At 39.8% G+C, this 23,074-nt stretch overlaps 1 protein-coding gene across 4 annotated transcripts in view; it reads right to left on the reverse strand.

Annotated features, from left to right (window-relative positions):
• Positions 1-588: 588 nt before the first annotated feature.
• The window catches only part of cadm1b (cell adhesion molecule 1b), a 132,628-nt gene continuing 110,142 nt past the window's right edge, over positions 589-23,074 (reverse strand). For 2 of the 4 annotated variants that reach the window (XM_046389407.1, XM_046389406.1), the window contains 3 exons: positions 13,718-13,768; positions 4,753-4,881; positions 589-4,603 (listed from right to left, as the gene is read on the reverse strand). In XM_046389407.1, coding sequence (XP_046245363.1) covers positions 4,485-4,603; positions 4,753-4,881; positions 13,718-13,768 — 299 coding nt within the window. In that variant the 3' untranslated portion in view covers positions 589-4,484. Of the gene's footprint in view, positions 4,604-4,752; positions 4,882-7,589; positions 11,733-13,717; positions 13,769-23,074 lie in introns of those variants that run through there. The other 2 variants (XM_046389408.1, XM_046389409.1) reach the window with 2 other exon arrangements.

A 23,074-nucleotide genomic window follows, 5' to 3' on the forward strand; every position in this document is an offset into this window, starting at 1 on the left:
CTCCCATTAAAGTTTGAATAATGTTATTGACCTTTACCTTGGATGGATCACTTAAAGTAATGGAAAATGGCAGCACTGACAGAATTATGATGACAGAATAGCTGATGGTTATGAAGCAGCTCTTGTTCCTCAAAATGCCTGTCAATTTGTCAAATCATCAACATTCACGTGTTCAGCTGGAAACCTTAAAAAGGGCCTCTGAGCCCATCAGTGTCAGTCATTGTGTTGTTTCTCACGTTTCTTGCCTCTACCACGGCACAAGTATCAGTCACTGATGGGAGCTCAGACTGCTGCTGCGACTCACCCACACTGGATCTACGTGGATACAGTATTTTTTTTTTCCCCCCTCAAGATGTTTCTTCTTAAGGAGTTTGACAAGTATCAGCAGCTCAGGATGAAGTGAACACGTTCAATCCAGCTAATGTATTCAGCACGTTGAACAGGCGGAGTGAATATGACAACAAATACAAGTTAATAAATTTCGCCGCCTGCGTCTCCTTGCAGGACAGGACTACAAAGTGAAGCCATGTTGGGGGGGGGGTTCTTCATTTTTTTTTTTTTTTTGATCGAATCACAACAGCACAGCACTTTAAACATTGATATCTTTTTATTAAGACAAGTACTCTTCTGATTTTTTTTTTTCTTTTGTAAAAATGTTGGTGTGAACCAATACAAAATATGCATGGTCATATGAGAAACATCCTCTTCACTACACAAAAGAAAAATGTCACCTGGGTACAGAGAGAAATTTAAGATTCAAAAACAAAAGCAACCATTTCGGGCAGATAAAACAACCAAATCCCCCCCCCCCCCCCCTCTCTTCCTCCCTCCCCAGGTTAAATATGAATTTCATCCAAATAGACATGTTACAGATCATTCATAAAACTTCATATCACAGTAAATACACCAGCTTTTCATCTGTGAAAATGTATGCATGAATTGACTGAATGCGAACAGATGCTTGCTTGACTGACTGTCTGTGGTCACATCCTATAATTACTAAATAAACAATACTGTTTAAGCAAAGTGTTACGGTGGAGGAGGAAGAAGGAGGAGGAGAAGAAGAAGAAGAAGAAGAAGAAGAAGAAGAAGAAGAAGTTTCATGAACATCATTGTGATTTTGTTGACATTGACTGTACATATTTTTCGTCTGCTTAACAAATCTAGTTGTCTTTCTTTCTTTCTTTGTGAACTAGGTCTATGCAAAATAATATTCAACGTTTACTGTAACAGTGCACCATATTAAGAACACATAAACATGTACAAATGAGAAAAAACATGTACATCTTGTGATTTCTTCACTTCTTGAATAACTGTGGTACTACAGTATATACTTGGGGCCTTAACTTTGCATTCTACCTGAGATGCAAAAAAACACAACTATTAACACTCATGAACCTGAGAGAGTGAAAACATACTAAATATCAAGTATTTAAAACAAATCGGAAATTGTACTAGAACGATGCCTCCGACAATCTTTTTATGTTTGCCTTGATTAAAAGCACTTTTTAACCATTTTAGACAAATATCAAACCTCAAAATAGAAATTGTCATGCACTTAACTGTTTCCATGACACCAAAACTCTAAAATCCAGAAAATGTACTTTTATTGTGGCTTACTACAGCTTTTACTACTGCGTTCCTCTCTGATAATACTACTGAGCCTTGTCCTTGAAGATATCCGAATAAATAACAAATGTGAAGCAGAGAAAATAACTCGGACCAAATTGAAATTGTTTCGCAATCAATAATTAAGACAATAAATACTACATCCTGGCGTACGACATTCTAGTCAGTGGAAGCTGCCACACCACCCTGGTAAACAAAGAAATACATTTTTCTTTTAAGCATCAAAATTCTTCTTTTTTATGCTCCAGGTCATAACTGTGATGCAAGTCTATGGTGTGTGAATACAGACAATGTGTATCAGTATTGGCCCTGTAAGTTAGAAAGGACAGATATACAAGATCTACTTTAAGAGTGTACATGAGGATAGTGTACGATACTAACCATATGCCTCAAAATCAAAGAAGGCACTAAATTAAGTCCTTCAGTCTTCCTTTATAATGATAAGTATCAAGAGGTGGGTTTAAGGCAGTGGTTATCCTTTTTCATAATACATGTACAGATTTTTTTTTTCTTTTTATTCAGGCAATACGATGAAATCACTCGCTAATTACCGAGGTTTTTACTCTTCTAGCCATGACAGAGTGAGAGGCGTGAAGCATACATGGCGTGCACAACTGCATCTCTGTCTGCAAGCTTAGGGTCTTCTGATTTGTGTTGGTGAGAAAAAACAAAACAAAAAACAAAAAAAAAAACAAATTTGTAACAGTGGACGGCTCCTCTGTGAAGGTTTGAGGCTGTGGTACGATGGCAAGAAAACGATCTTTCCTTAACCAAGTCTAAAGCTCCAAGCAAGTCTTTGATAACTTGTAAGGGCTCTCGGCCTTACAAGTTATCAAAGACAGCCCAAAGGTAAAATGTCTTTACAGACGGGAAGGAAATATAACTGATTCATGTTTGCAGTGACTGAATGTCTTTTTACTCATGTATGGGCAAGGGCAAAAAAGTAGAAAGGGTTTCTAAGCCAGGAAATAAGCAATGAAAATGTATTTTTCACTTGCTGTGGGTATTCACACGGACATACCTTGAAACTTTTCCTTTCAAAGTGTTAAAGAATAAAAACCTTGGAAAATAAAATAAACCAGTGTCCAAGGAAGATTTCCAGTAAATGGTAAATATATTGTATTTTCTGTAATACTGAAAAAATGTATTAATTAGAAAGGAGCACTCAGCACAGTGGACTTTCAGGGTTTGCAGTATACAGGTAATATTCACTGTACATATGCACACTTTGAGAATTATCTGGTCGAGGATTGACCATGTGGGTGGCATGAAAATGTGAATAATTTCATGTTTAAACCAACAGCACACACAGCAGGTAGTTTCAATATCTAACAAAGAATACATTTTAATAAAACTGAACGATCAATGCAGCAGGACCAGTTGCTTTACCAGATTTATACCCTGAAAGCAAAGTGTGACCTTAAAACCAGTAGACAGGAAGTTTTTCTGTCCTTTTGGCTCTGTGATTATTAGAGCAACGTTTTCTTTCGTGTTTTTGGTCCAGTCATCCATTGAAGATTAAAGTTAAATAAAGTTGTAAAGATAAGATAAATAAAGATAAAGTTATTAAAATCATTTGAGATACAGACAATGTTTTTAAAAGAGTAGTTTGACATTTTTTGCAAACATACCTATTTGCCTTTTTGCTGTGAGTTAAATACTGCTCTCATGTCTGCATGCTGAATGTGAAGCTTCATATTTAACATAGAGACATGAGAGTGCCTTACGCTGGCCAAGAAACCAGGTAGGTGTATTTCCTAAAATGTCAAACTATTCCTTTATGATTTTTTTTTTCCCAGAACCAAATACTCAGCTGATGACAATCAAAAATGAAAGAAAGCAGATGATGGACATGTTATCTGCTATTGTTGTCCTCTCAATCAGCAGAAAACCATGATACACTTTGTGAAAAAAAGAATAAGTAGCTCTGATTTTTAACTGTATATCATGACACAATACGGTTGTCGGGATGTCTTAGACTGGACTCCACAATACCCTAATCAAACACTAAACTGACCTCACATCTACTAATCGCCAGCTGTTTTCTTGACACCAACAAAGGACCAGTTGCACTTGGAAGTTCGGTGTGAAATGATACTTGACTCCAACTTCACTGTCAGGAACAAATACATTCTATGATGAGCATGATTAATCACAACTGTTACATCAGTAATCAACACCAAAAACCTGACCTTGTAAGGGGTGAGTGAAATCTTTGCTGAAATATGTTGAAACGAATCAGACCTGCATGTGTCGGGGGAGATGTTGGACTTTGACCCAGGAGGGAGAAATGTGTTGACACTGTGTTCCAGTCACTGAACTCTGGAGATTACTCAAAAAAATAAAAAATAAAAAGAAGTGTGAAGTGGATGAGCTGGCTCCTCAGATCTGGGTACATGAGCTAAAAGGTAGCTGCAGCACACATAGACAAATACCAGGCCTATTTAATCTCCTCTGAAAGCGAAAAGCAACAAAGGATCAGGTGGAATACATGGAAAAAAAAAGAAAAAATTCAATCCATCAAGAATGTGAAAGGGGGAAAAAAACAACAACAAAATAAACAAAAGAAATAGAACAAGGCACAAAATTGTCTGTAAAATAATTGAACTGTACAGAATAGGCCCCAGCAGTCCAGGAAGGGTCGGATAGGAGACTCAGCAACGCCTCTTCTTACCACTTGGCCATGCCAGTCCTACTTTCCACTTTCTTCTCGCCGTCTTTAAATCCCGCCCTCCCCTCCCCACCCCCAAGCCTTCTCGTAACCAATCGAAGTTAAACATAATGCTCCGACGACAGCACCACCACCACCACCACCACCACCAGCATTCCCACCCGTCTCTCCTGGCCCGTCTACTTTAGATATAGTACTCCTTCTTCTCATCTGTGTTGTTGTGTCCCCCCTCCGCATTGATGATGGCCGTGTCGGCGTCGGCCGCGTCGTCCGCCCCTTTGGCTTCATGTGTGAAGTAAGTTCCTACAGAGAAAAAAAAAAAAAAGTACAGACAAATTAGCTGCACACCTCCCCCTCATCCTCTTGTACACTTCAATTGCACTCAACTTGCAACAAAAAACACTTGAACTCTAAGACGTGTTCATGATAAAGTGTGATTGCCGGTGCTTTACCTTTGTGTCTGGCAAAGTATCGACCAAGAACAATGAGTGCACAGAGGATGGCAAACATGACCACAGCAACCACTCCTCCGATGACAGCATGGTCAATTTTCTGAGGTGCCCCCTCGCCAGCCCTGGAGTCTGAAAACAGGACAATAACCGTAAATAATGTCATGATCAGTAAACCCTATCAGCCAGTCAGAAAGCTAATACCTTCAGCCAGACACTGACCACAATGGGAGCTATGGCCATTAAATCATTAGGCTCCCAAAATAAACTGAATTGTTTGCTTGTTTTTCTTTCTCAAAACATTTTAGCATGACCCAACCGCAGAGGAAACACTTGAAAATGTTGGAGAGAAAAATGCCAACTTATGTTGTTTACCACTGAAAATGAGATGATACCAATGCACAGTGTGGTCCACGTAGGACAGTAAATGTAAATAGTTCTCAGTTTGCAATTAAAAATCCCATAAATAAGCTTTCAAATCATGTAGTTCTTACTTACTGACAAAGCCACTGCCAGTAATTCAGCTTTACAATACTGAAACTTCTTACTTACTAAAATTTGTAACTTGCTCAGATCTCTGCTTTCCTTTCCAGCTTTATGGACAGTGTTGTGGTCCCATGGTCCATGACACACTTCAAATTCAAAATCTATTTAAATCTACAAAATTAAATTTAAATCCACAAAATATCTTTTCATATTATTTTTAAGGGAACAGTATAATATTTTTGAACGTATTGGCTTTAGTTCCTCCAATTAAATGAGAAGATCAGTACCATTATCATGTTGCTGTCTGTTAGCTTAGTTTAGCATAAAGACCAGAAACGGGGTAACAGCTTGGCTGGCTCTATCTTAAGCCAGCAAAAATTCCCACTACTAGCACCTTAACACACTGACACGTTGAGATTTGACAGGGATTATTTCATGTGCCAGACTATTTATTGGCCAGGTGCTCTGACTTCCATGTTTCCAGTCTTTGTGCTAAGCTACGCTAATTGGCTACCGATAGATATTAAGAGTATAATCAATCTTGTCATCTAACGCTTGGCAAAAGAGTGAAAAAAAACAAACCTATCACCTGAACATGTTTAAAATAAAGTCTGATGTCTCTCTGAGTTGTAAGCCATACATTTATGATGTTATACTGCCGAACCCAACTCGTTATATGAGCGTTTTCAGGGTTTCATAGAGTTGAAATGGCTGCCTTAGCCCCTTGAGTGAGCAATGTTGAAAAATGTTTTAAGACAGTTATTTCACCATGAAACAGTAGACGCTGTCTGCAATTTCACCAAGAGTTCACACACTGTAAAATACATTGTGATTTAAGAGGCCATTTCTGGAAGTTACAGAACTCAATCATCAGAAATAGACACAAGTCTGGAGATAAATTGGCACCCGAGTCCCCATACAGAGAAATACGTGGCTGCCTCAGGTGTCAGAGAGTATCGCTGTCTAGCATTTAGCCAGATTTATCCGTGCACCACAGAAGAACAAGGCAAAATCTGAAGCCTTTAAATTTCCAGTCTCAGAATAGTTCAGAGGCGTTTATCAATAGTCTATATCTGGGCACATTTGGACTGATGGAGGAGTGGCAGGCGAGGGAATGGCTGCACTGTTCTTTGCTGCATGAGAGAGCAGCTCAATTTTCCATCAATCTCACTAGTCATGCTCTGAACTTGAACGATTTTGATAAAAGATGAGCGGAGGGTGCAGAATTTCTCAACACTGTGAGGGTGTAATAAGTCAAGTTGAGGGGGTCTCAACCTAAAAACAACACCATCTCCCTCAGGTTGCGTTCATTTAGCACAAGGACATCTTGGAAGACGAACTGCAATGAAACCAATTAATTAGAATAGTTTTGTTTCAGCTGAACGCTTTCTTAAAATGGACCCGTCTTCGTCAAGCAAGCTGGTGCTGTGCGTCAGTGTGTGTGAAGCAGGGATGTGCAAGGCGCAGTTTGTTTACTGTATCGGGGATGTCAGATAGCACAGCTCATTCCCCCGAGGAGAGGGAACGAGCCCATGCTCCATGCTAATGAACATTCACCCACTAAATGGCCTGTGCACAGTCCTGTCTTCCCTTCCTCCCCTCCCTCCCTCACCTCCCATACCTTCCTGCCCTCACCTTGCTCCCTGCTGTCTCCCGCTTGACACATCCACAAGGAAACATGCAGGGTCTCGGCCGCCTCTGCACAGCGAGGGAGCTTTATTTAACAGGTGGAAAAATTCGCCCAGAGTAAGCATCGAGACTCTATCACAAAAATGTCAAAGAGAAACTCAAAATCCCTAAACACCTACAGTATCAACAGTTATGGTTGGCTGCATATCATGTTGCCTACATTAAGTACACGGCTGAATGCTGGTTTTCCTGTTGTCAGTTCAATAAATATCAATGTTGTGCTTATTTTTATTTATTTTATGGTGTTGCTGCAGCCCTTATTATATTGTAAGGAGATTATGAGGTACATGATAGAATGCAGTGAGACACCGACATCTATTGTCTATAGTATTACTAGTAATGAGCTGTTACAAAGAATGTATTCTGTGGTCACTATGTAAAATAACCCAAAAAGAAAACATTTATTATGAACTCAGAGTACAGATTCGGGGACTAATATGTCAGCCTATAAAGCTTAAATTTTGGCTATATTTGTTATTTGTCACATGACTAAAATTCCACACCGATACGCGATAGCAACAATCCTCCTCTAGATAGCAGAGCAAACTCCAGGCATTGAAGAAGGTCAAGTAATGTGGCTTGGGAGAAAAGCGGATGTTGAGATAAGAATATTTTAGCAAAAATCTTTAGTTTTAAACGTCTATATTTATTTATATAAGTTGCCTATGGAAGCTTCCTCTCGTTCACTCACTGACACTGTGACCAGTTGCTGTTCGCTATCGTGAACAGGAAGACAACGACACGCTTTTTGTACTGAGCCACTCCTAAATCTGTCACCTGTGAGTCTCTCATTTTTATGGACCATAAATTGCTGAAGTATCCCTTTTATGTTCAGAGACATTTTTTTTTTTGCTCACAACGTGGACAAAATAACAGGAACATTAGGCATGTGATCCCAGCATCAACAGCACAATCTTGAATCAATACCGCCATGGACTTTTGCAATTTTGTATCAGGTGTTCATGTTATTTTGTGCACTTATTTCATTTGAGGAACACAGTGAAAAGGGTGGTCTAATTTCCAGAAGTGCTGATCTGTATCCGACCCTGATCTTTAACCTCAGTAAGAACAGATTTTCTCATATCATCATTACTATCATTCTTCCCTCTTTCTGTGCAGATTATGTTGTCTTTCAGTACTCTCCAGGATCAGGAGTGTGATCTCCTAAGGCCATCCATGTTCGATATATATGCATTCATAATACTACAAGGTGCTTTGACAAGAAAAAAAGCCTCCAAATGACAGACAGTGTTATTACAGCAACCTTTGTGGCCTCACACTTGAAATAAGTAGAATTTGATTATGTCTGTAATGTGGCTGGTGTCCATACTGCCGACACAGCTCTGCTCCCGGCTTGATCGGGGAGTGTTGACATGTCCACACCGGCGTCCTGACAGGGTGTGCACAGCCATGGGGATTTATGGTGGAATAAAGAGGATTTGCAACTGATGCCTGTGTCTGCGCGGTGGCGAAATCTGGTCTGCTGAACTCCACAATACCACATGCTTTACAGTCATACCTTTCCGTCTCCGTGCTGGAATGACTAATTGCCGCTCTGGTCAGCAACAGAGCATCTGTCAGCGTGGAGATCAGAGCTACAAGCTTGTCACCAGGCTGATTACATGGAATATGATTTCAGTTTCCACAGCCTTTTTTCCCCTCCTTTCAACAGTTTCTGCTGCCTGAGGAGGCATATCACACATGCTCTAGACCCCCAACACATACACACACAGACACACACATACACACACAAGCACATTACAATTTATAGATGTAATTACATGGATATAATTGAAACAATGACTCTCTTGCACTGGTGGAGCAAAGCCTTCACTAGCACTGAACAGACTCTCACAGTAACCCTTTCCTGGACAGTGACGGGACAATGGAGCAATGTGGCAGAATCAACTTAAGGACCATCAATAGCCATTTTTGCAACACTGAACTGCCAACATCCGCAGCTTTTGTATTTGTTGCTGTTCGAAAAGGAAATGAATATAATGAGATGAGCACACATGGGCAATCTCTACCGAATCATTTTTGGTATTGCTGTTGCTGCAGACCATCAACAGAGCACAATAAAAGCCTCACTTGAATTCCAATGCTACTGCTTGGCCTCTAAATAGATTCCCTGAGTCCTTTGTAATAACCCAAACAATGATTTGAAGATGTACAAATACAGCTGTGACATTTAACAGAGGTGCTGCGGTGCAAAATGGCAAACGAATGGAAATTGTAACAGTAAACTTGGACTCCTCGATAGCAGTTTATTCTGTCTTTTGAGAACAGCAAAATACCCTGCACAAAAGGCGGCTGCGCCCATCTTCCACTTCAACGTGTCCCCGCCCCCAAGTAGGGATCAAGGCAAGGGAAAAGGTTGAGAAAATAATACAAATCACTATTCTCTTCCTAAAGCGGAATGAAGCAACTTGCCACAAAAGTACACCTCAGCAGTCGAAAATGAGGACACAGTGTGAGTTCATAACATTCAGTCTTCAAACACTAATGTGCTAAGTAGAGCTCTCATAACCATTTGCAACTGCTCAATGAAAAATAAAATTAAATAAATAAGACAATATTACTGCAGTGAAACACTCTCTTAACTTCAGGGTGGGCTGGCATTACTAACCTATTCCTTGGAGACCAATTAAAATGGACCATTACAATATTTTCTTTCTTTAATAACTGTTTAAAGGATAGGGGGAAAAAAAACCTGCAGGTCAGAAAAAAAACAATTTCATCTGGGAATCAGAGTAAACAAATGTGAGAAAAAAACTAATTAGCATTTCCAAATGATTCTTTAATTTTTCCAATGAAATACTTCAAAGAGAAATGATACATGTGAGAGTTAAAACAACGCTGCTAAATGTTTAATGGCTAATTATGTTGAATACTAAATGCACTCATAACAGTCTTTGTTGAAGTCAATAGTGTACGAGGAGTTTAAGGCTTAAATCCCAAGACTTAACAGCAGTGGAAACCTGCCAACACCTAACATGTACCAGCACCGAGGGAGGAAACAACACACAAAGCTCGTATGAAAACACGCCAGAAATGGATTCCTAAAATACCATCTGGCACTAAATCACATGATTTTAGTCATTTGGAAAAAAAAAAAACATCCATGTGTTTGTTGAAACAAAGATGAGAGAATTACCCTGAAGTCATGTATGTATTCTGTGCACCACAAGTTAAGTCATGAGGATCTACAAATCCCTGACGGCTTAGCCAAGCAGACGATAAAAAACTATATTACGGTTAGTAGTATTATCAAGTCTAAAGGGTGCAGTATAAAGACCAGACTCTGATTCGTGAATAGTGTAATGCTGGCCTGCAAAGCTCTTGCTGGCAGTCAATTTACTGCTTGTACTATCCATAAAGCAGAAGGCTGTTGACCTCAGAAAACCACCTTTAACTCATCACACCCCAAAGACTCTTTAAATGTTTAGTTCCTGAGTTTTTATATTTCTGCACACCATTCAACAGAGGTCCAACTGTGGCATGCTAAACAACACTTTACCTTGTAACTGCAGATCTGCAGAAACATCGGGACTTTTTAATCAAGTCTACAACATAATTCCTTGTTTCCTTGTTCCTTGCCTTTCCTCTGGCTCCTCCCAGTGAGCTGGGGGAGGGGGGGTGTTACTAAGGGCTTAGCCAGGATCTGATGTCCCTGCCTTGGATCATCTCTGAGCATCCGATGAGCTGGAGCATTATTGTCACAGACTCCCTTTATTCCATCAGAGCTGGGGATTCTGGGTAAATTCTACCCCGTCCCCCAAAAGAAATTTAACGACTGACAAGAACTTGAGGAGTGCTTTTTTTCCCTGTCAATCTTGAGGACAATATTCTGTTTCATTCATATGAAAATGTATAATTCAGACTAGCATACGGCACGCAACATGCTGTGTTTAGTGTGATATGCCTAAATCAAGGGTGTGGATCTGTGAGACAGAAGGTCACAAACGTCTGTCAACTTTTTCTTGATACAAGACGTCTGCTAAAAGCTTTGTGTTTCAGTGTAAATAGGCAATAAAACCACATGCAGAGAAACAGGATCTGAAAACTTTCAAACACATGAAAGAAATGTTCCTCTGAAAGGGTGACTTATCTCTCCCATGAGGTATGCACACACACACACACACACACACACACACACACTGTATCTTTAAAGAAAGTGAAAGACCTGACAATATTAACTCTTGTGAAACTTTCTAAACGCAAAACTGCACAGAAGACAAACAAGCTTCGAGCTTCTGTGCTTTAATGTGGCATTTGCACCCCGACTGCACAAAACTATTTAGGCGTTGAACAGAGGCTTTGGTGTGTGAAGCTGCAGCAAGAGGAAAAACAATGGAGCGAAGAAGATTTAGCCAGTGAAATCATAGAATTTAGGAAATTAAATCAAATTTTTGTATCTTGAACCACCAAAAACATCAGAGAGTGGGTTAACACAATTCTGAAAGCCCCTTACATGTTTCTTTCATACCACAGAGGCAACACAGCGTGACCACATGGCACCCATTGCTTGTGCAAATACTTACTTCTAGGTAGGGATATTAAAATACAGCACAAAATATGAAATTTAAAAGAGGCAAGATGTGATCAACCCAAAACAACTGAATCTACTATATATTTACTTGTTAATTTTATTGGATCTCCACTGGCTTCAGCCACATCAGTTGCTAATTTTATTAATATAGCGTCGAATCACAACATGACACTTTCCAGAGAAAGCACATTTAGATTTTACTTTGAAGAACCTTGAAACAGACCCGAGCTCTGGGCAGGCAGCCATCTGCCTTAACCTGGAACAAAAAAGCATATAATACAAACAAGATCCAACTAAAACATAAATTAATAAAATAAATTAATTAAATAATTAAATTCACATCATTAATTACCAAAAATGTCAATAAAAGGTTCAAATTGCAACCAGATTTAAGTACTCAGCCATCCATAGAAGTAATAAAAGACGAGGTGTATATGTTTTACCAGATTATTAAACACTTTCTTCATTAAATCTGTAATGAGTTACCATTTTTTAGTTTACCAACACACAAAAAAAGATCAAGAAATCAAACTCAGTGTGTGTTTATATGACAATAACAATGAAATATATGCACCCAAAAATACTGACTGAACCTTTAAAATCATGGTCATATACTATAGTAGCTCAGCTGCCCCTGATTACAACAGAAACTCACAGCTGGTGCTGCCAGTGGCCATGCCAATTCACACCTATAATGAATGAATGAATAAAAAATTGCGCCGTATACTTCCTTACTGGCAAGAAGAAAATGCTCTACTGTGCTGTTATGCTGATTACGGCAGCGCAAAGCAATCTACCGCAAGACAGCTTACCATTGCCCCTGTGACAGGGTATTTAGAAGAGTAGTGAACTGCAAGAAAGCTCAATTACATCCTCCCAGCATGTACTGCATAAATAATGGTAAATCCTCTTTCAAGCCTGTCTTTCGGAAATTACTGGAATGTTTCAGCAGAAAACACGGAGACGGCTGCATCAGTGTAACTCTGAGGAGAGCTGAGAGGGAAAAAAAGTGCAGAGTAATGCACACTCCTGCGAAAGCGACTTCCTGTTTAGACTTGAGCCACACCCACATGGAGTGAGTGAGCAGAAGTGAGGCTTTGTCCATCCATGCAGCATGATCACGTTGCTGCTAACTTGATTTGAAAGAGGAAAAAAGAAAACAAAAAACATGTTTGAAGGAGAAGTTTCAGACTTGAGGAAGTAACTTAAGGCATGCACAGGAGAGGAGCTCTGTCATAATGAGCAGAGATTTGAAAATAAAACTCAGCAGACCTCATGCACTATTGATCATGTGACTGTTGAGCCTGGATACACAGTCCATAAGTGAGCTATTAAAAAGTAAATTGTTTGATCAAATAAATGGACATATGAACCTTATCTGACAGCTGAATGAGAATATTGCAGCTTTTGATGCCGTCTCGCACTGAGTTTCAAACTTATTTGCTCAATATTATTACTACATGTTTATGTACGTATCAATTGCATAATGGTCATTGCAAAAGGGCCAAAATTGCTGCATCTCTAAAACAGGCATTGATAAACCGATCTATTCTTTAAGGATAGTTTTTTTGTATTGAAATGTCACATTCTGGCATATCCAAATGTCAGCTCCCAAGGTTGCCTCGCCATCTGTCTAGCCTTAGCAGTGCTTTTGAAATAATAGCGATTTAAAAAAAAAAAAAGGTTAAAATTAAAATAAATTTTTGCAACATAGCTAAATCAAAGTATAAAATAGTGTGTACAGAAGATGCCAAAAGGTTGCTCTGCTATAAACTCTGAAAATGAACTGCCTTTCATTTATTTCATGTCTTTGAGAAAATAGTTATTGATGTTTTTCGGCCTTGCAAAGACGAAATGTGACTGGCATTTGTAGGAGAGATGTAAAGGGCATTATAATATGATGGATGGGCCAGTGGAGATATAGCTGCAGATGCTGATAAGATAGCAGAACAGCAAAGCAGAGTTTCTACATTTTCTCAGATCAAACATATGAGTGGAAAGGACTATGACAGGTGTCTCTGACAGCCCAGAACTGCTTGTCCTCAATGTCACCTATCAGCAGCACTATCTGATTAAAACTGGCCATCCATGGCCTCTCTTAGCCTTAGGTACAAGCCCTCGTTCTTTCTCTCCCTGATCACCTGATCACACGTGCATGCAGACTCCCACGTGCACATACACACACACACACAGACATACACACACATTGCTGAGAGGGACAGTAGTGGGGGCATACAGTACCTTGCGTGTTGACTGGGTTGGTGGTGGGTGTGGGGCTAGTAGTGGGAGCATCTAGATGAAAAGAGTAAAAAAAATAAATAAATAAAGAACATGTATAAGAAATAAAGGAAGACAAGAGTAAAGAAACAGATAAAAGTCATTGAAGATGAGAACCTGTGCTATAAAAATCATACCATGCACGTTTTACCTTGTGTGGTAAGCTAATTTTGAAGAGCCCATGCCCACACAGGGATGCTTTGAGCTAAACGCTAAAGTCAGCAGGCGGACGTGCTCACAATGGCAATGCTAGCATGTTGCTGTTTAGCAGACACATTGTTTATCATATTATCATTAGGGGTTTTCACACAGAGATCCTGCAGTACTGCCTGAAGGAAGATCCAAAATGCTTGACTTTTTTTTTTTTTTTTTTTTTTTTTATACAGATGTCAATTCAACTTAAGCTTAAGGATGGGGCAACAACAATACTCCATGTTTGTAAGTTTAAATAACGTTTGCACCAAGTTGAACAGCCTTTAGCATGTGTGTGTTAGCATGCTAATATTTGCAATTATCACTAATCACCTGATGGAAAAGTCTTTAATTTAGCAGATATTTGCTCTGAAACCAAAGTGTTGGACAAATTTTGTACTGACCTATGATGGCATTACATGAAAAGTTAAAGGATCCCCAAGTAACTCATCCTGCAGGGGACATGAGTGTGTGCAACAAATTTCATCTAATAGTTAGTCAACATATCCAATGTTGAGTCAGAAAAGTCAACCCCATTGTGGCACTACAGGAAATCGGAGAATCATCAAAGTATCAAAGTCATTAGGATTGATCCTCTGGGAACCATAGATGTCCATATGAGATTTTGTACTAAGCCATCATGCAGCTACTGAGATGTTTAACTGGATGGACAAAGTTGTTAAAATGTATCCTCTGGGCTCCATAAGTATCTGTACCAAATTTCATGGCAATCCCTCCAACAGTTGTCAATAGACATTTCACTAAAAATGCAAAAATGTCAACTTCTAGGTGGTGCTGGTGGAAAAGCGAGGATATCATCAAAATCGTTAGCTCATATCATCTGGGCGTAATGTCTGCACGAACTGTCATGGTGATCTATCCATCTGTACTTACTTCTTTACTTCGGTCTGGATCAAAGTGGTGGACAGACTGACCTTCAGACAGACATGACAGACTATCCACTAAACCACACCCCATAATGTGGCTAAAAGGCAGAGATAATAACATTAATATTTCACTGAGCTGGGATTCTATATATTATACATTATTATTATATCATATTAAATTATAGTAAGCTATTGTATTTCTTTTTTGATATGGTTTTTAATTAACTGGGAATAATAATGTCTGGCAGTCATGAAAAGGTATTGCTATTTTCCACAGTCTCTCTCAATAATTAAGTCAAACTGCAAATTAAACCACTCTGGTGGTCTCCCGCTGCAGCACAGCAGAGCCCAGAGCAGCATCCTCCGCCCCACACTGTACTGATTAGGCCTGTCACTAACCCCCAAACAAAATAATCAGAAAGACAAAATGGAGGGCAATTCAGGTATGCAATGGTACTAAGGAGGGCTGAAAGCTTCCTCATCAGGGGAATATATGCCTGGATCTGGTGCAGGGGAAAGATAGCATGACCCCTTGCTGTGGGAGAGTCGCAGCAGGGGAAATTGGCTGGCTGTCTCCATGCCTTTACTGTCTGCACTCCATCAAAAGACAGCAGTGGGGGACCACACACTCCCAAACTAATGATAAAACATCAAGGACAGCATAATGTTGCCGCCGGGGATGGAGTGTATGGCGGAGGTGGTGTTGATGGTGGTAGGGGGGCATCAGGGTATCAGGAAAAGATTCTCCTCTAACAGTATTTGAAGAGGGGGGTGGGCTAGATTTCTTTCCCTGTGACCGAAGGCAGTCTGATAGCTGAAATGTCAGTGTCTGGAAGAGGGAAATTGGCCATTCAGGGAAGAGGGTCTTCACAAAGGCCGGGATGGGATGTGGCACATATAATATCCAGGCGAACAAGAATTCTCCATGAGCAATTTCCAGGCTGGATGACTCTGGGCTCAGCATTATGAGGGCTGAAATATGAGTATATTTTGGAGAGGCCATATTTTCAGGGAGCATTTGTATCAGTGAGGAATTTGATATGAGAAAATTTAACCATAAAGTGAAACAATGCAGGAGAAATTGTTTATCTATGCCTGCTTAAACCTACCTGTCAGCACGACAGCAAGGAAGAGATTTTGTCTTCTTTTGTCTATTTTTTTTTCTCTCTTGCTTAAAACTTACTTTGACATGATGTTATATAGGTGTTTTTTTTTTCAAAAACAGGGGGAAATGTCTGTAAAAGAAGTTGTTATAGCTCATATTATGAAAAAAGAAGCTACAAGCTGACGTGTTGAAAAATGTTCCTCGCTATGTTGCACTTTTTTTTTTTTTTTCATAAAATCAGTGTGATTCACAAGGACAGTTTCACAACAGACTTTCATAAGAACAGGGAGACTCATGAGTCTTGTCTGCTTATGTTATGTCAAAACCCTTATAACCCCGAATTTCCAGTTGCTTGTGAATCTTTGACTTCTCATCCATGGACGATTTGTAGGTCAGAAAGTCAACTGTGGGCTAAACCATAGCAGTAAAAGGCAGCATTGTTCTCCTGCCAAATGGCAGTATGAGTTATAGTGCAGGTAACCTCTGAGAGAGAAAGGCCTCTCTCTGGCCAACTCACTCCCACATGGCACTCCAGCCAGGGGGCACAATTCATAGGCAGCTGCAGACACACTCGTGTGGAGAACAGCATGACAAGCCTCTTTCTCAGCCTTTTCGAACCAGCCACATACAATACATGCACCACAACAGGACTTGATTTGACGTGGATTTACATCGGCCTCACACCTGTCCAGGCTGTCGCGCAGTGAAAGGTCATTAGTCTTTTTGAAATAGGAAGAGCCTGAAGGACTAGCCCCGGCACAGGGTGGCAGCGGGATGAAAGAGAATTGATGGACAATTCAGCTTTACTTTTTCAATAAGACTCACAAGCAAATATTTATCAGGAGCAAAACAGCTCATTAAAATTAAGCTATTTGTTGAATGCAGTTAGCTAAACAAAAGGTGCTTTTTTTTTTGACAGGCGTGTGATGGCTTTAACTGAAGCGAGAGCTCGTCAATTACAAAACAAAACAGTAAAAAGCCCTCAAAGGGGAAGAAAATTGTAATTTTGCTGAGAAATGAGACACTGCAGTCAGTGGGTGGCATGAGAGTGGTGCATTTGTTTGAGGTCATGCAATGCTGCTGAAAAGCTACACAAAAATAGCACAAGGCTATCATGCTAAGACCTATCTGTGATGCAGAAACACACACTAATTAAGCCACTGTAGCAAGCATGATTAGTCTGGGACAACAAGCTCTCACATGGACCACAACATCATTTTGTCTAGTATTAAATCCTCCAGAAAACAGAAGTGGGAGTCGCAGACATAATTATACATGGTTATGAGCACCTTTAACCAATCTCCTGTGTGTCATTAAAGCCAGCTGAAGTCATAGAGCTTCCAACGCTTGAACACTAGAGAGACAGTGTTAAATGGAAACTGGCAAAATACATGGATGGGAGGTTACTACTTAAAGACGTCATGGAAAAGGCACAAACAAGTGACTGTAAATATAATGTTGGTAGAAAAGGTTAGTTGTTTGTGGACCAAAGAACATTTGCCTCACACTGATTTTTCATTCATTCATGCAAGGGTTATGGGTGCAACATGATGAAAATAATATATGAAATTAACAGCAGTAGACACACACACATCATTCATGGGTTATGAAAAGCCTGCAAACGAGTTTTATTTTTGTGAAAACCTCTAAATTATTAAAATATTTTACTTTAAAGATCTGTGTTTGAGAATAACAAGCGTGATTCTCATAACTTGTTCATTAAAAAACACATTATGAGAGGGAGCACTGTAATTCTCAGCTTCTTCACACAGCAATTAGGAATTTAGTTGCTATAGCTCGAGTAAGTCTGCGTTGAATGAGCTATTTGCTGGCATATGTTGTCCTTTTGTTTGGGAGTGATCATTATGGGCCCATTGGGAACAAGCAGATGTCATCATGTGCCTGGCAGAGCACAATGATGAATAACCATGGGGCGGCAGAGTTATGAGAGTCACAGAGAACCTATGTCACACTGACAAAGTCGCACGTGTCACATGGTGCAACAAAACACGCTTCTGTGAACATCAACCAGCCTACAGAAATGTTGAAAATCATAAGATGATGTGAAAATCTGTAAATGTTTCAAAAACTGCGCGCTGGGAGTTGTTTTGTTTTTCACACAATTGATAATATTTCAGGGATGGAAAACTGGAATGAACGGTTTGGATTAGTGAGATTATACAGTTTGTTTGAAGCCCAGTTTATAAGACACTCTTAAAAAATGTGGCTATTCTTCCTGCAAATTCAGAACATCAACATCCATTAAACCAGGGAAAAAAACAGGGCTCACCAACTACATTTTTCCAAGGGCCACAGTTTTTCTAAGAGTCCATTATGATTACTAAATATTTAACTAAAGGTTGTCCTCGGAATGACAGTTTGAGACTCAATTCAACAGCTTAGACAGGAATATAAACCCAACTGAAACCTCTTGCATCTAACAGACAAGCTTCACGATTCTCCAACAATTCCAGAGACAATACGTCAGTACAAATAAAAGCCCGACATGTAAAATCCCACTTAAGCACATAAGTATTAGCAGAAAAATATTATTAAACTATCAAAGTACTGGTTTGGTCCTTCTGACTGATGGATTATAATGTAGGAGATCTTTAGATTATTAATAATGTGTTGTTGCTGCTGGAGGTGGAGTTGATTTTAACTACTTCATAGTTATGTATGCAGGGACAGCAGATAAACCTCAGGGGTCCTCAACTAGTTAATTGGAGAGCAAAGAAGAGAGAGAAAAAAAAGTTCTGATATGCTAATTTGTCTTCAGTTTTTGGAAAGTTCCTCTAATTGTTAATTTTTGGTGAGACACGGGACCGTTTGAAAATTTATAAATTAAAGAAACACGATCTGGTGGAGCTGTTAACAAGTCACAGACATCTGAAATGTGACCCTGTCTACAAACTGCGCTTTGCAAAACAGCAGCCGAAGAGGTTGGAAAGCATGAAATGAAAATACTCTCAGGATCACTCCCATGCTGCAAGCCTGATGGGACCCATGTGCTGCGCGTTGACAATCACCGCACTAAACCATTAAGGAATCAAGAATTTCAGTTTTTATAGTTTCCAGGTGTAGAAATCCAATTGAAACACTGCAGCAGTCCTGCACCCACAACACTCCCTGCTTTTGTCCTTTACTGTCTCCTGACTCTGACAGGTTTTCTGACGCCTCTGCTCAAGACCTTGTCCCTCCATTAATATCCTATTGCCCTGCAATCGGCGAATTGGTGCTGACGTTAAAACTATTGCAAATGCATTTATTCTCACAAATGCACATTTTCAGCAACTGCCATTAACATTTGCCAGCTGGACAGATGAAAAATATGTTACATTGCTGGTTTTTGACACACAGGTCATGGCTGTCAGCACGGCCTAGACAAGCACAATGAGTCATAATCAAAACAATATCATGATTCTGAAACTGGCAATTGGCTCCCATAAAATTCACAATGAGCCAATGTTCAACAGCAGCTTTGCTTTTCACTCTGCATCTCAGTTCCTCTCCTCATCTGATCCTGCTGCTTTGGGCCCACGTCTGCTTCGAACGTAAGTGTTGGTTTCAGTGGCCAAATCAACAATTTGCATCAGTGTGTGATGAATCAGGTGTAATGATGTGCTTTTGGACCATAGTATTACCAACTAGGGGTTGGACTGTTTCGAATAATGACACGAACGCTTTAGCTGTTTTCATTGTTCTCTGAACAGTTTGACTCCTCACACAAGGCTGAAACTATCAACAAAATAAAGTGGACCAATCTTGGTAATGCAGTGAGTAAAAGTTACCTTAAGTGTGCATTCATTAAAAAAACAAGGGCCATTCTGGGCATGGGACAATTAACTCAGAACAATCAGCTATTTGCCAACTTAATCAGCCCACGCAGTTTGGATAACATGCAAAAACACATATAACACATATAAATAGAACAAATTATAGCACTACACTACACAATGGATATGAATGAAATGTGTATTTTAACTTTTCTAATGCCCAGCAGGAAAAATTGTTAGTGTGTGGTGTAAAGTACAAGAGAAATGCTGAGATTCATTAATATATCGTATCCTAAAGATCTCCACCAGACATGTTGCACGAGTTTTCTCCAGGCACACTGGCTTCCTCCCACAATCCCAAAAACATGCACATTAGGTTAATTGGCTACTCTACATTGCCCCTATGTGTAAGTGTGTGCATGTGTGGTTCTCTGTTTATGTGTGTGAGCCTTACGAGTGACTGGTGACAAGGCCCGGGGTGCACCCCACCTCTCACCCATAGTCAGCTGGGATAGGCTCTAGCCTCCCCCGTGACCCTGATGGATAACTGGTATAGAAAATGGATGGATGAAATTAAAGTATATTTACTTTTTCTTGCTCATTAAATTAAAAAAGGGAGAGTGAAAATATTATTCCTGGACCAAGTTCACTCGAAGGTCCATTCCCAGTGTTCATAATATGAGCACTGGGGCTTTCAAGTTTCCACATCACGCCTTGTTTCAGGTACACATTGGACCATGACTGGCTTCTAAACTAGTGTCACAAAATCAGACATGCACATCTAAAACCCAGATTGAAGGTGAGCACAGAGAAACATTCCCTCTTCAGCAGATAAAAGTGAAAACAACCTTCTACTGCCAAATTCTCCACATACATCATTCTGCACGCTGAAGGTCAAACATCCGAGTGAGGCAACAATAAGCCAAACTCATTTTTGAATGGAGTGGGTCATTCTGAGGGTCAGTAAATGCACCATGGATTTACCATGATTCAAAAAACTCACATATATATTTTTCGTTTTTAATATCTGTAGTTTAATGGACAAGAAAACCTTAACCCAAATGTGACCTCACATCAATAAACATTACTATTCCTCACACTTGTTTAAAGCATTACAAGCAACCAAGTCTTACCCAGCACTGGGTCAAGATTTCAAACTGAAAGCATCAATTTTAACATATAAATCACATTATAATCCATCCATCCATCCATTTTCTTCCGCTTTAACATTATAATAATATTTCTAAATGTTTTGTACATATTAGTGAAGAGTGTGTAGCGAATATCCACCCTTCCTAGTTCTGGGTGGTCACTGGCAGTCAATGTTCTTGGCACACAGGCAGTAGCAAATTGAAACTTGGGAACAAAATACAAAATCCTTCTCTAAACAGCAGGGAGCAAGTGCTCCAAGGAGAGAAGGCTAAACTCACCAACAATGGCTGCACCTGCTGCAAATTTATTTTCCCCTTGTCCTCCTCACTCCTGAGAGCCACCAAAAAAGGTCTGAGGAATGTGTACTTCGTGGGTGTCACGTTACTTGATTTCTAAATGATGAAGTCCTCCTCCTTTTCAAAACTTCAAACAGTTACCTCCTGCTGTCCCCCCTTCAGGGATTTCAGAGCAAATATGCTCAATGCACTTTTAAATAGTCAAGTTGTTTGTGAAAAACTTTTGGGGATTATGTGTTTGTGGCCAAATGAATTCACTGACAATGGCCTCTTATCTGTAATCCTGTCTGTCTATTTTCATTTTTTTATGTATATGTTATTTATTTTATATATTTGGGTTCGCTTTTTGTTCTATTGCTGTTGTATTTAGGATTGTCATGTGTTGGAAAGAAAATACTAATGCAGAGGCCTCAGTGAAGACGGGTTCAAACCAAGGGGCGCAAAATGCCTGCTGCATTTAAAGTCTGGTCCTGGGAGAGATGGTCTCTCTATTGTCCTTCATTGGTTGCTGCAAAACTCCACCCATTTTGATGTAAGTAAATGTGAATATGAAGTTGATTTTAACTTATAGCCAAAAGTGTAATTATAGTGAACAATCTCATGATGCTTTGCTGAACACTAGTGCCAGACTGACTTTTACTGTCTTTCTTGCCAAGAGTTAGATGATAAGATTGATACCACTCTCATATCTGTCCATTTAATATGAAGCTACAGCCAGAAGCCAACTGGCTTAGTTTAGCATAAAGTCTGGAAACAAGGGAAATATCTATGGCACTGTCTAAAGGTAATACAACTTGAGATACAATATGTTAGTATGTGAGCTTTAGAGGAGTTGGTAGGCAGACTTTATTACCTGACTACAGAGCCAGGCTAGCTGTTTCCCCTGTTTCCCGTCTCTACGCTAAGCAAAGCCAATTGGCTGCTGGCTGTAGTTTCATATTTACAGGACACACATGAGAGTCATAGCAGTCCTCTCATCTAATTCTACACTCCAGCCCAATAAAATGGCTGCTCTGTACTCGGCCCTAAAAAAATGATGCATTGTCGTTGTTCTAGTTTGGGCAATAAATGAATACTGAGCAGAGCGATCAAAGATTGTAAATACTGTGTGAGAGTTGGTTGGGTAACCTTGTACAAACTACCATGATGGCCCATGACTACAAGAGGTACTCCATCAGCGTTGGGTAGTTGGGGCTGAAGACTAAAAGTTTGTAAATGAAAACAATCTGGGGTTGTGAAGTTAGAACAAAGTGAGCTCACTAGACCTCTATAGCCTGCTTGCCATCACAGCTTGAGGCTGCATTAGCCCCTTTTAGCTTAGCACACATGACTCACTGGCTGAACTGTAAGAAGGTGAAATTGCATTATGGGTAATGTAGGCAACAAAAAAATGTGTGGAATAAAAAAGACAATCCCTCTGGTTCTGTTGAATTGATTTTGATCTTTATTGTTTTCAGCTGTTCGTTGTGAGTCTGACAGTGCTATGGGAGTGCAATGATAAAACGCTGGAGTTTTCCTTTCAAAGTGGGTAAGGCTCAGGAAAGCCTGACAGCAAATGCTACGCTGTTTCATAGAATGGGACAAACAATGGATCAGGACATCACACCTGGCCAGGAAAACATCCAACTGATTCACTTTCTGCTCTGCTGTGCAAACTGGTGCCTCAAGGACATAAATCCACCATGTAAAATCTCACTTTCTGGACCATACATACAACTCCAAAGTCAACAGTATGGCTCAAAACTCATGATGCATTGATAGTACAGTGGCACAAATCCCAAACCAAAGTTCAGAGCTCTGTGGATTTATAGCAGCCACCTTCTGAGTTTTAAAGTTCCTGTCCCTCTCAATAATGGCGTACGTACATAAACATTTGAAATGCAATTCTATTTGTTGCACAAATGCTCCAGTAA

Source organism: Scatophagus argus, chromosome 5 (assembly GCF_020382885.2).
Source record: "Scatophagus argus isolate fScaArg1 chromosome 5, fScaArg1.pri, whole genome shotgun sequence".
Lineage (NCBI taxonomy): Eukaryota > Metazoa > Chordata > Actinopteri > Scatophagidae > Scatophagus > Scatophagus argus.